This window comes from Amphiura filiformis, chromosome 11 (genome assembly GCF_039555335.1).
Source record: "Amphiura filiformis chromosome 11, Afil_fr2py, whole genome shotgun sequence".
NCBI lineage: Eukaryota > Metazoa > Echinodermata > Ophiuroidea > Amphilepidida > Amphiuridae > Amphiura > Amphiura filiformis.
This window is the reverse complement of record NC_092638.1, coordinates 7,062,368-7,074,660: the sequence shown is the minus strand read 5'-3', so window position 1 is coordinate 7,074,660 and position 12,293 is coordinate 7,062,368. Positions and strand designations below refer to the sequence as shown.

General features: G+C 39.0%; 2 protein-coding genes across 4 annotated transcripts in view; one reads left to right on the top strand and one right to left on the bottom strand.

Annotated features, from left to right (window-relative positions):
* LOC140163439 (bridge-like lipid transfer protein family member 2) overlaps nt 1-5,606 on the bottom strand; it is a 201,694-nt gene extending 196,088 nt beyond the window's left edge. Inside the window, 1 exon segment of the mRNA XM_072186753.1 lies at nt 5,441-5,606. Coding sequence (XP_072042854.1) covers nt 5,441-5,508 — 68 coding nt within the window. The 5' untranslated portion in view covers nt 5,509-5,606.
* Nucleotides 5,607-11,703: 6,097 nt separating this feature from the next.
* The window catches only part of LOC140164281 (14-3-3 protein epsilon-like), a 36,692-nt gene continuing 36,102 nt past the window's right edge, over nt 11,704-12,293 (top strand). For all 3 annotated transcript variants that reach the window (XM_072187550.1, XM_072187552.1, XM_072187551.1), the window contains exon 1: nt 11,704-11,887. In XM_072187550.1, coding sequence (XP_072043651.1) covers nt 11,815-11,887 — 73 coding nt within the window. In that variant the 5' untranslated portion in view covers nt 11,704-11,814. The remainder of the gene's footprint in view (nt 11,888-12,293) is intronic.

Below are 12,293 nucleotides of genomic sequence, written 5' to 3'. Positions count from 1 at the left end.
ATCCCCACACTTTCTCAATTTAAACGTCAGCTTAAAACCCATCTCTTTCGTCAAGCTTTTCCAGATTCACAGAATTAATTGCTTCTTTGTTTATTTGTCTTTTTCATGTGTTTGCGCGCTCTGAGTTCCACAGAAGATTTTGCGTCTTTTAAAAGAACCATTAAATATTATTATTATTATTATGTACAAAAACGGTTCGATACAATAATATTTTAAAAGGTGACACTTAAATTACTTTTTTATGTTAAAATTCAGAGTTGCTAAAATTACAATGTACAACTTGTACAAGCATAATTTATACAACGATTTCAAACAATAAATGGACAGAAATTATAGCATGTGCACATTCTTTTCTACATAAAGGAGTATTTTGTGATCCTAATCCTAGCATCCTCTTTTTATGACATTTTTCAGTAGATTATGATTTCCATGAACATGATGAAAAAAGCTTATTTCCAAAATTTCAGTTGACTCCGATACTAATTGCTTTGGCAAGTTATACATGTACATGTATATCACCCTGCTCCATAGACAATGTGTTATAATTTCGTTCTGTTGTACCAGAACGTACATGTAACTGCAATTCCATTTTTTTGTAAATAATCAATTTCTAAAGAAGAAATTTTTAGGATTTTTTAGAGAGGTGATGATTGTTGATCATTTCTATTTTATTATTTTATGCATTTTCCTGTCATTTCCTGCAAACCTAATAAAGATATTCTGATAATTGAAAACATTCTTTATCATAAATACATGTAATAGAGGCTGAAAGTGGCAACAAGCAGCAAAAATTATAATTTGCCATGGAACTTCAGTCATATTTTATCAGAAATCTGACAAGATAACAGGGTCTGCATGCATGATGTGCATGGCATGATGACATGCACACACTGACCTATCCCTAAAAGCAGTTAGCTGCAACTTGTGTATCACCCATCCCAGGTTCAAACCCCATTGTGTAGGTATGCTAGGTGAATTCAAATTTGCCATCAAACTGCATCATTTTACATATCAAATTAAAGCCCTTGAGTAAAGAAAGCCAAACCTGAAAACATTTTTGTCATAGCACTTTTCGTAAAGAGGTGAGCGTGGCCTAGCGGTTAAGGCATAGGACTGTGAACCCAAGGGTCAAGGGTTCGAATCCCAGGTCCGGCTCTTTGTGTCCTTGAGCAAGACACTTCACTCTACTTGCTTAGTGCTTCGGAGGGCACTTTAAGCTGTCGGTCCCGTGTCCATGCATATTTTCTCACATTAATGTAGTGTGCACGTTAAAGAACGTCACAGGCTATTCGAAAAGAGCAGGGGATCATCCCGGTCATGTTGACTGTACTTCAAAATACACTCATCTACTCTAGGTTCCAGAGTAAAAAATAAGTACAGCTTGTCTGTACGCAGTGCGATAATACTCATACATATGAGGGAGGCACTTATAAGGAAGAAGAAGAACAAAGTTACATCTTGTCAAAGATTGACTTTCATCAAAAAGATTCTGCTAGCAAAATTCCCTAAAACGGCATTTAGGGGTGTTTCTAGATCTTAGTCTCATGGCGATAGCAGCTTTTTTTTAATGGAACTGCTATCAAAATCCCTCTAAAATTCCATGTGCGACTTGATTATCACCATAAAAAATCATATATTTGGGTCAAGTGAAGTATAGAAAACATATTTATGTAGGTTTCCTTCACCGACCTATTCTCGAAAAAAATTCAAATTTCTATGTAAATATGCATTGTGTTTTCGCTGACTAGTAAATGTGTTAACTAAGGTTTGCCTGGGATACCTACATTGTGGTATTCTATTGTAAAGCAGCTAAATAGGGTGATTCATCATTTACTTTGAATGAGCGGTCTCACACATATTTTGTTTGAGGATAGCTTGATCAACCTCCTCTTTATTACATCTTCTCTGGTAATTCAAATTTCATGTTTGCTAAAGCATGAAAGTATAAAAATTTATAGTGTCGTACTATTACGCTGACTTTCGTATTCGGCGAGGGAGGACGATTTCGACCTCCTGGTTTGTTTACAAACTGCAAGGTAGAAAGACCGTTCCGCTTGTCCAAACACTCAAGTACCGTATCAGAAGGATGGTCCACAATAGCGTGATTCACGTAACATGAATAGGGATTAAAAAGCTGTCACATACATGTAGAACCATGTGCTTCTATTGTCCAATTTGCCATCAAGATTTCATATTGAAACAGTTCAGACCCAGTACATGATCATGTCAGAAATTAATATTTTGTTCTGGGACGGTCTGATTATTTGGACTAAAAAATTTAGTGTCTCGCATTGCATGCGATATGCCCTGCATCTGCATCTGGTTGCTACTGCGTAAACACCTGGCAGGTTATCTCACACAGAATTTAGCGCGTCAAGGAGTCGGAGGGCTAATTTTTGCTACTCGGTCGTTTGTGCAGTTTGTCGACGTCGATGGTCTGTAGCTGGTCCTTGAAGTTTTGTAGTGTTGGGGCGCATCTTATGTGGTCGGGTAAAACATTCCAGGTGGGAATAGTTCTTGGGTAAAGTGATCTAAGGTAGCAGTTCTTGTTTGCAGAAACATGGGTGTAGATGAAATTTCCAGCACTTTGTCGAGTCTTCGGTCTGGATGTCTGGTCTTGGGTTTTGAGGAGGTGACTAATGTTGTTTGGTACAAGTCCATGAGTTTCTTTATACACAAGCTGAAGACGGGCTCTGGTGCGACGAGTTTCAAGGCTATCCCAGTCAAGTTTGCCAAGCATATTTGAGACACTTGAGTGGCGACTGTAGTCATTAAACACGAACCTGGCTGCTCGTCTTTGAACTTTGTCAATGGTATCTTTATTTGTTTGTTGATAAGGGTCCCAGATGGTGTGGCAATACTCCAGTAATGGACGGACTAAGGCACCATAGGCAGTTGATTTTGTTGCCTTATCGCAACACGAGAGATTTCTTCTTAGAAGACCTAACATTCTGTTTGCTTTAACGGCAACTTGAATAATATGCTTTCTCCATGACATGTCAGATGTCAATTCCACACCCAAATATGGATGATGATCAACCTGCTCCAGGGTATGGTTACCCATACAGTATTGATGAATGAGTGGTTTGATTTTGTGTGTAACTCTCATGCTGAAACATTTAGCTTTGTTAAAACCCATCTGCCACTTGGACTCCCATTTACAAAGGTTGTCAACATCAGTTTGAAGAATCCTACTGTCATCGGAGTTTTTCACCTCCCGATAAATAATACAGTCATCCGCAAACAACCTTATTATGCTTGACGAAAGATTTGCCGGCAGATCATTTAGGGTGAAGCATATAGGTCGCCTTCTTCTTCATTATTTAACATGAACAATTATCAGTGAGTTTATATTTCAAATTTAAAAGTTTTGAAAAATAGGCCCAGCACTCAGCATGCTCAGTGTGACACTGTATGCTTCAGCTGTATGTCAGTGTGTGAGTGTCAATTAAAATTTGAGTGTGATTTCAACTTGATGAATGAATCAATTTATATCCAGGCTGGACACATCACACTACCGTGTGATGTGTCCAGTTCGTCGCCGAACTCGCATATAACATGGAGAGCTTAGCATAACGGCCTGCCTATTTACGCTTCCTGAAAACACTCTTGCACATAACATACAAAACCACAAATTCACTAACTTCAACTTGCACTACCGACACCATGAAAAATATTTTAATTATTACCGATCCTTCAGAATACTTGCAAATATTGGCAGTTTCATAAAATCCTGCTGCTGAAAATCGTAAATTCCACAATCTTCTGTCAGATCCAGGTCAGTAATCACAGGTGGGCGAATCTACCAGCGTGACAAGACCAGAGATAATAAAAAGGATGAGAGCTGGCCACGCCGTACAAATAGCTAGCCTGATTGGCAAGCGTCGTCGCTGGCCAGATCTTCTACGGTCGTGTATGATGAGTAGAGACCATAGAGCCCTATATAGGGCTCTGTGGAAGAAACGGTTCCTAATTTTGAAGCCATGGATAATATATTCATTTATACGAGAACCATATTTTTGTACCAATCACAGAACAGAATTTCTCTTAACTCACAGCTGTCAATCATTCTTGTGAAACGTAAGCTCCGCCTAGTATCAAGGTCTTCTTCTGCGCATTGGTTGTGCGCATTAACTAGCCTCCAGCACAAATGCTGTGCACACGATCAGGTTGGATGGGCGGTTTACACAACAGGAACTGCGATGCATCCTAAACTGGATCGTTTCCGTGTATTCGCATTGCATGGTGGGTAATCGCCTGCCAATTTGTAGCTCCACGCTTCACAACAGTTTAAAATCAACACAGGTAAATCCATATAAAAATTAACATGGACACAAAATTGACATAGCTTATGTAATTCAAATAATAAAATAATAAAATGTAATATTATCATGATAGATGCACGTTTTATTAAAACTTGAAAAGATTATTAAGTCCAATAATTTGTTTGTGTTAGCTTGCACGAGTCACAAAATGGCGACCCATCACACATTTTCTGCATGTGCCGACATTAGTAACTCATAGTGACTGTCCTCAAACTAAGCGCCAGTGTGTCTCAGGCCTGATAACGACCCCAGGTAATTTTATGCAGAAAGTTTTCTTGCGAACAGCTGCAGGTGACAATTAAACAATGAACACGGCTTGTTTATGTACATGCGTGGGGAGGCTTGTACGTCAGCTGACGTGTTTTGGACATGTTCTAGGTATCCTAGGTGAATTCAAATTTGCCATCAAATTGCATCGTTTTATATATCAAATTAAAGCCCTTGAGTAAACTAAGCCAAAACTGAAAACCTTTTTTTTCATAGCACTTTCCGTAGCAAAGTTACATCTTGTCAAAGATTGACTTTCATCAAAAAGATTCAGCTAGCAAAATTCCCCAAAACGGCATTTCGGGGTGTTTCTAGATCTTAGTCTCATGGCGATGGCAGCTTTTTTTATTGGAACTGCTATCAAAATTCCTCTAAAATTCCATGTGCGACTTGATTATCACCATAAAAAATCATATATTTGGGTCAAGTGAAGTATAGAAAACATATTTATGTAGGTTTCCTTCACCCACCTATTCTCGAAAAAAATTCAAATTTCTATGTAAATATGCATTGTGTTGGGGCCCCGGTCTCGGCGAATTCGCTGACTAGTAAATGTGTTAACTAAGGTTTGCCTAGGTTACCTACATGTTCCGGCGTAAAAAAGTGTCGTTTTTCTTCATGAAAAATACCAGCGATGACCAGTTTTTTGTGGGCTATTTGATTTACAGGTATGTCGGTTCGTCATAGGGTAGAAATGATAGCTGTACAATTTGTATAACATACAGTTTAACATAGGCCTAAACATTTATGGGCACAAATCGACCTTCCGTATTATGCACAAGTATGTGGAAGTGGCAGGCATAGAATCAATTGACAATGATGACTAAAGTTTACCGAAGTGCACTTACCTTGATAGACACAAAAGTGTCACAATAAATAGTCCACCATATAAAACCAAGTATGATACATCCATCATGTCATCCTTTTCACCGCTCAGCAGCTCATTTTGTGAATTTTACAACTTTATAAACTGCCATGAATTCTGATCAAGTTGTGAATTGTGTACATTTTGATATGGGAGGTCAATTTGGTCACGGTCAAAGTTCGCGTTTGCTTGACCTGGAAAATGCTACTCTTCAAATCCAGTCGTATTATTCCATGGCGTTAGACTAATTTCAAGTTGCGCATTCAAATTTTTGGAAAACCCATTTTCTAATATTTTTTATATTTTCATGACCAATCATCAAAAATTATAACATATTGTATCAAAATATGATATATAAAATAAAAAGGAGCTCTTAGCCTGATTTCAATTGAAGGCTTTTAGAATTTTAAAACTGCAATAGGCTATAAGAAAACATACAAAAAGATATTCGGAAATTTGACTTTTATGCCTATTTCTAATTTTAAATCCCAAACAAATATTCCTACATTTTTCTATAAATCAGGAGTAGCCTGGGGAATAAGTTTCTAAATACACGGCAAACGTAAATCGGAATGCTCACGGAGTCATGGAGCCAGACGTTTCACCGGGGTTTTCAATCATTTTAATTTTAGGCCTACAGTTGGGCCACTTTTCCCCCGGCACTTTTCATGTAAACTCCAGGCTATTTATTTAAACTTTGAGCTAGCCCCCACACTGATTTCTAAGGAGATCTAATATAATAAGCATAGGCCTTTTAAACAAGCGGCTACGGGGGACGCAGGGGTAACCTTGTCAATCAAATACTTCATCTATTGTGTCCGAAAAGTGATCCATAGTGCACTTACGTCGGGCAAATTCACCGTGACCTTTCCAGCCATAAATCCGCTTATTGAAGATTAAACCGATATATGCAGTACTACCATTATATAGTAATCTATTGTCCAATGCAAATTTATTACCACCTGATAATATTGATCCAATGAGCGACCGAATTGTCCGCTACGGACGGCTAATCCAATCGATAATGACTCTATTGACTTGTACCAGCGGAGCTCCACTGACCAAGTTTTGGGATATTTTTCACTGGTTTGCAGCTGTTTGCTGTCATTTAGGCTACTCATCAAGGCAGACCACCGTTATTATAAGGACTATGCCAATTATTTAAAGATTGACATGTAGAGAATAAGCCATAATTGATTGACAGAAAGTACTAAATTTGTACCTATGACGGTTTTATGACACCAATCTTCAAAATACGATCAAAAATGGCTGCCCGGTGAAGTAAAATGTGCATTGGAATAACACGGCGAGTTTGGATAGATGGTAGGATTTCTTTTTAATAAAATGTATGTTCCCCGTTATTAAAGCTTGTACCGGGTTGAAGATTCAGATATTTGCAAAAGAATAAGTAATTGAAACATAGAGAAAGTACTAAAATCATAGCTTTTATATACTTTTTGCCCGGGAGGGGCACTCAACTTTGGAAGTGACGGTATGTGCCTGTCAATAGGCCCCCTCTTTTGAAGTCGACTATACCCGATGACCCCCTTTTTAAAAAGTCATACCCGATGACGTCCCTTTTTTTAGTTGCGGCTACCCAATGACCCCCTTTTTTGGTTGCGGCTACCCAATGACCCCCTTTTTTATAGGTTTTCTAGAAGAGCATCTTACTATAATTCACCAGAATCTGTCTGTGTGTCTGTCTATTTGTCTGTCCGCCTCTTTTCTCGGAGACTGGGGTCGCACGTTCCTCAAACTTGGTGGGTGGGTGCAGCTTGGTATGAGGAAGAACCAGTTTATATTGGGTGGGTGCAGCTTGGTATGAGGAAGAACCAGTTTATATTTTTTAAGGTCAAAGGTCAACGACCGGGTCAGATCCAATTGAAGTCTAATTTCAAATTGCTTCTATGGAGCTCAAACTTGGTGGGTGAGTGGATCTTGGACTAACAAGTAAAAGTTTCCACGGTGACCTTTTCGTCAGACCTAGGGGAAGGTGGGGCATAACGGAACACTTAACTTTGAGGATGCTCTGTGACGTCACCATAAGTAATATGACTGTAAAAATTATATATTCAGTTGAAGTTTGTATTTACCTTTAATATACCATTAACCAATATAACTTGAATCTTACAATTTTTTTATAAAAGTGAAGAAATATTTTCACACAAAAAAAATCCGTTTTGCCCCACTATCGGGGCAAAACTGAACCCCCCTATGGGGCAAAACGGTACCCTGGGTGCAAACTTATATCAGTTGTTCCATCGGTAGGCCCTAGGCCTAGTTATATGTAGGCCTATATTCAGTTACAATATTAAGTGGGCCTACCATCTCTGTGGAGTGAGTGGTTTACTTCTTATAGGCCTAGTAGGCATATAATATGTATGACCAATATTTGATTAGAAAGAAATATTCAGTAGGCCTACCATCTCTGTGGAGTAAGTGGTTAACTTTTAATCATTAATTCTATCTGTAGGTCTAGTTATATGTCTATGTTTCAGCGAAGTGTTTACCATGTTCGAGTAGGCCCCTAGATAACGCCTACATTTCCTTGAGTGAAGACAAGTTATGTCCAATTGGGGCAAAACAGAACCCATCTGTGGGACAAAACGCCCGGGGCAAAACGGAACCCTGTTCCGTTATGCCCCACACCTAGGGTTCCGTTTTGCCCTATACCCGATTTTTTAGAAATAGGTTGCATGCATAATACATCGTAGCATGTAGGCCATGCACTTAATACAGCTCATGGCTAGTACCTTCGTGTTTACAATATACATAATTATTTGGGAATCCGATATTAATGAAGTAAAATTTCAGCGCATAAACATCTACATATCTTACACCAGACGGGTAGTAATTTTTTGACTCGATCTTGCTCGAATGTCAGTGGATTGTTTCAGATAAAATTTTTGTTGTAAAGCCTCGTAGCCATACTTGTGTTCCTCAATATAATTTGCATAGACGGCAGTATTGCCAAGGCCTATTTTTCCAGGTGGTTCCGTTTTGCCCCGGGGGTCCGTTATGCCCCACCTTCCCCACGGTTAAGAGTTCATAGGTCAAAAAAGGTAGAAATTTCAAACTGCCCCTATGGAGCTCAAACTTGGTGGGTGGGTGGATCTTGGACTAACAAACAAATGTTTCCACGGTGACCTTTTTGTCAGACCTATGGTTAAGAGGTCATAGGTCAAAAAAGGTAGAAATTTCAAACTGCTTCTATGGAGCTCAAACTTGGTGGGTGAGTGAACCTTGGACTAACAAACAAAAGTTTCCACTGTGACCTTTTCATCAGATCTATATGGTTAAAAGGTCATAGGTCAAAAAAGGTAGAAATTTCAAATTGCCCCTATGGAGCTCAAACTTGGTGGGTGAGTGCACTGCAAAAACAAGTGTTTATATTTAAACACCATATTGTGTTTATCAGAGCAACACTTAATAAACACATAATTCATGTTAATGGTCTAACACTAATGTTCATAAATTAACACTTGGTGTTATATTACAAACACTAATGTTTGTAATATAACACCAAGTGTTAATTTATGAACATTAGTGTTAGAAAATTAACATTAGTGTTAGACCATTAACATGAATTATGTGTTTATTAAGTGTTGCTCTGATAAACACAATATGGTGTTTAAATATAAACACTTGTTTTTGCAGTGTGGACCTTGGACAAACAAACAAAAGTTTTCACCGTGACCTTTTTGTCAGACCTACGGTTAAGAGGTAATAGGTCAAAAAACGTAAACATTTCAAGTTGCTCATATAATGGAGCTCAAACTTTGTGGGTGGGTGTAACTTTGTCTAAGGAAGCTCAGGTTTACATTTGTTAGGTCATCCATGGCCAAAGGTCAGGTCCAATTGAGGGCGAATAAAGCTGCAATTGAGCTCAGTTGTGAGGAAAGTGATCCCAGCCAAAGGACACACCCTGATTTTGAGATCTCCAAAAGCCAATAACCATGATAGCCGAAAACCGCGAAATACGGGTAACCGCCTAGTCATCAAAATGCAACAAAATAATGCCGAAAATTTCAAATTTTCCTCAATTTTTTCAAAATTATGCCGAAACTTTCAAAATTTTGCTCCATTTTTTCAAAATTTTCTACCCGATGACCCTTTTTTTGAAATCTTATACTCAATGACCCCTTTTTTTCAAAATATTATACCGGTACCCAATGACCCCCTTTTTTATTTTGTTTGTACCCAATGACCCCCTATTTTAAAATAACGCTTTGTTACCATAGGCCCCTACTTCGCGACACCGGTAGGCACATACCCGTCACTTCTAAAGTTGAGTGCCCCCCCGGACTTTTTGATGATACTAACTATAGTTCGTCCCCAATAGCTACAACACAGCGCTACCAGTAGGGTTCAATTGCCTATGTGAGTGCCCCTGTGTTGTGTGCATACCGTGTAGTTAACAATAACTGCAAAGGTCACGGTCCTGTTGCTACTGCAATCACTATGGGCCACAATGGCGTCATTCCAGTGGCATATTATCAATAACCTCAATTAAGGGCATGTCTTCCATAGGGGTGTATGGATTTTAACTGGAATAGCCCAATGGTTTAATCACCTGTTTGAGTTCTGCATGTAAAATCATCTGCAAGTAAGAAGCCCCCATGTCACAAGGGAAAAAGCGGTAAATCGCACATTATTTCACATTATTTGCACATTATTTGCAGAATCTCTCCTCTTTTTCAGATTATAAACTTACTTAACAGAAATTGTGGGAAATTTTGGCGAACTTAGCGTTTTTGAGCGATTTTGCTCGTTTTACCGCTTTTTCCCTTGTGTCATGGGGCCTCTGGTAGTTGTGTGAATCTACTATGTCGTGAGGCGCGTTGGACGGGGCGCAGGATATTATGCATTGGAATGGCGAGGTGACCCATCAGAGCTTGCTGGAAGACTGAAATTCTTGTTGTCTTCCTCCGATCTTCAAGAGGCTCCCACTCAAGCTCTTCTTTCATTGATGTCACGCTGCTGTACCGTTCGTAATCTGCCATTACAAATCTTGCTGCCCGGTTCTGCACACTTTCGAGCTTTTGTATGAGTTCCTGTGTATGTGGGTCCCACACGGATCCACAATACTCCATCCCTGGACGGATGAGAGATTTGTATGCTAGGTTTTTTATTTGTCTAGAACATGAATGCAAAGTTGACACTAATGATACGCAGCCCTTTTACTATAGATCTGATTTAGGTTAGAAATTGTTTTCCTCCAGTCTGTATTGCGCAATACTTGAGCATTTAAATAAAAATATCAGAATTCATAAATAGGTTTTCAAAAGTGTTCACACATTTCAGGTAAATCCCAAATTGTGACTCGTGTGACTGCCCGAGTTTTTAGCTCTTTAGATGAATATGTTGTGCCAGGTCGCACGGGAGGCAGCTATAGAAATGGACAACCCTAAAGCCCGCTAAATCAAATCATCATGCAAATTAAAAGTTCACTAGGCCTACAGTAGGCACTAGGCCTAAATTGCCTCGCACATAGCCGGGATATAGTTGTATAAGCTAATACGGTAGCTTACGGTATAGTGGCTTGAAGCTGCTTGACAAGAATCCCGGGACATGAATTTTGTAGTTTAAAGATTCATCATCCAACTGTTATCTTAAAAAAATACGACAATCAAGTCTCCAGGGCCAGGGTCAAGTCTACAAACATTGAGGGCCGGCATTGAGGGTCTGCCGTTGTGACGGGAACAGTGGCGGCGCCAGGAAATTTTTTTCGGGGGGGCATTAGGGGGGCAAAGTGCATTTCAGGGGGGGCAAAATCAACAAAGTTTGCGCAAAATTACCGTAAAAAGTAGAAATTTTCGTAATTTTTTTCTGTTTTGCAACAGGGGGCAAGAGTTCTGACTGGGGGGGCATTTGCCCCCCCATGCCCCCCCGTGGCGCCGCCACTGGACGGGAAGCTACAGGAGACCGTAGAATGCTATTTTGAAGTAATGCCACTTTTTTTATTTGAATGCGACGCGAAAACCAGCCTAGGTCAATTTTTTCCTTTAAAAGTAGTCCTTTCTGAGTAGCTGAGCTGAGTACTTTCAAGATAAGAGTTTTGAAAAAATCGATGTTTGTAAGCGAAACTTAAAAGTAAAATAATATAAACTTACGGTTGACTGATACAGCATAGACCTAGTATCATTAATTTGGTATTTTCTTTTAATGAAATTCTGACTGTTCTAAAAATAGAATTAATGAAAGTATGCGTATGGATATATGATTACTTCCTATTTTTCTGCCGGAACTACATGTCTAGGTGTTGGCGGTTGCGGCCATCTTGAATTTTTATCGGGAAAGAGCATCGAAAGCCGACTGAAATCCATCCTCAATCTTTGTGAATTTTCAACATCTAACATGTCGGACAAGGCAGATAGGGAAGACAATGTCTACATGGCCAAGCTCGCTGAGCAGGCCGAAAGATACGATGGTAAATCAAGTCAATTGTATTAATAAAATTGAAGAAACAAGTCGATTACATTTGTGAGCAAAACCAATGATCCGAGGAAATGGAATTATTTTTTCCTCTACCTGTTATCTGTAGGACTCGTTTTTAAATGTATTTATTTGCGTTATTATCTATTGTCCATACATCATAGGTGTGTAGTAGGGAAGTGTTATCGTATTACTATGTCACCGTACCGATTCAGGGTAATTAACATGACCATTTTTTCACAAGAAGTCGTGAAAAAAATGTGTTGAAAAGGAAATTGGTCTGTCATGTCTGTCTGGAACATGGGAGTAATACAAAACCTTGCAGGAATTAATCCAACAATTTTTTTTTTCGACATGTAAATGAACCTAATGTGTTGAACAAATGGCTAAGAAAGAAAATC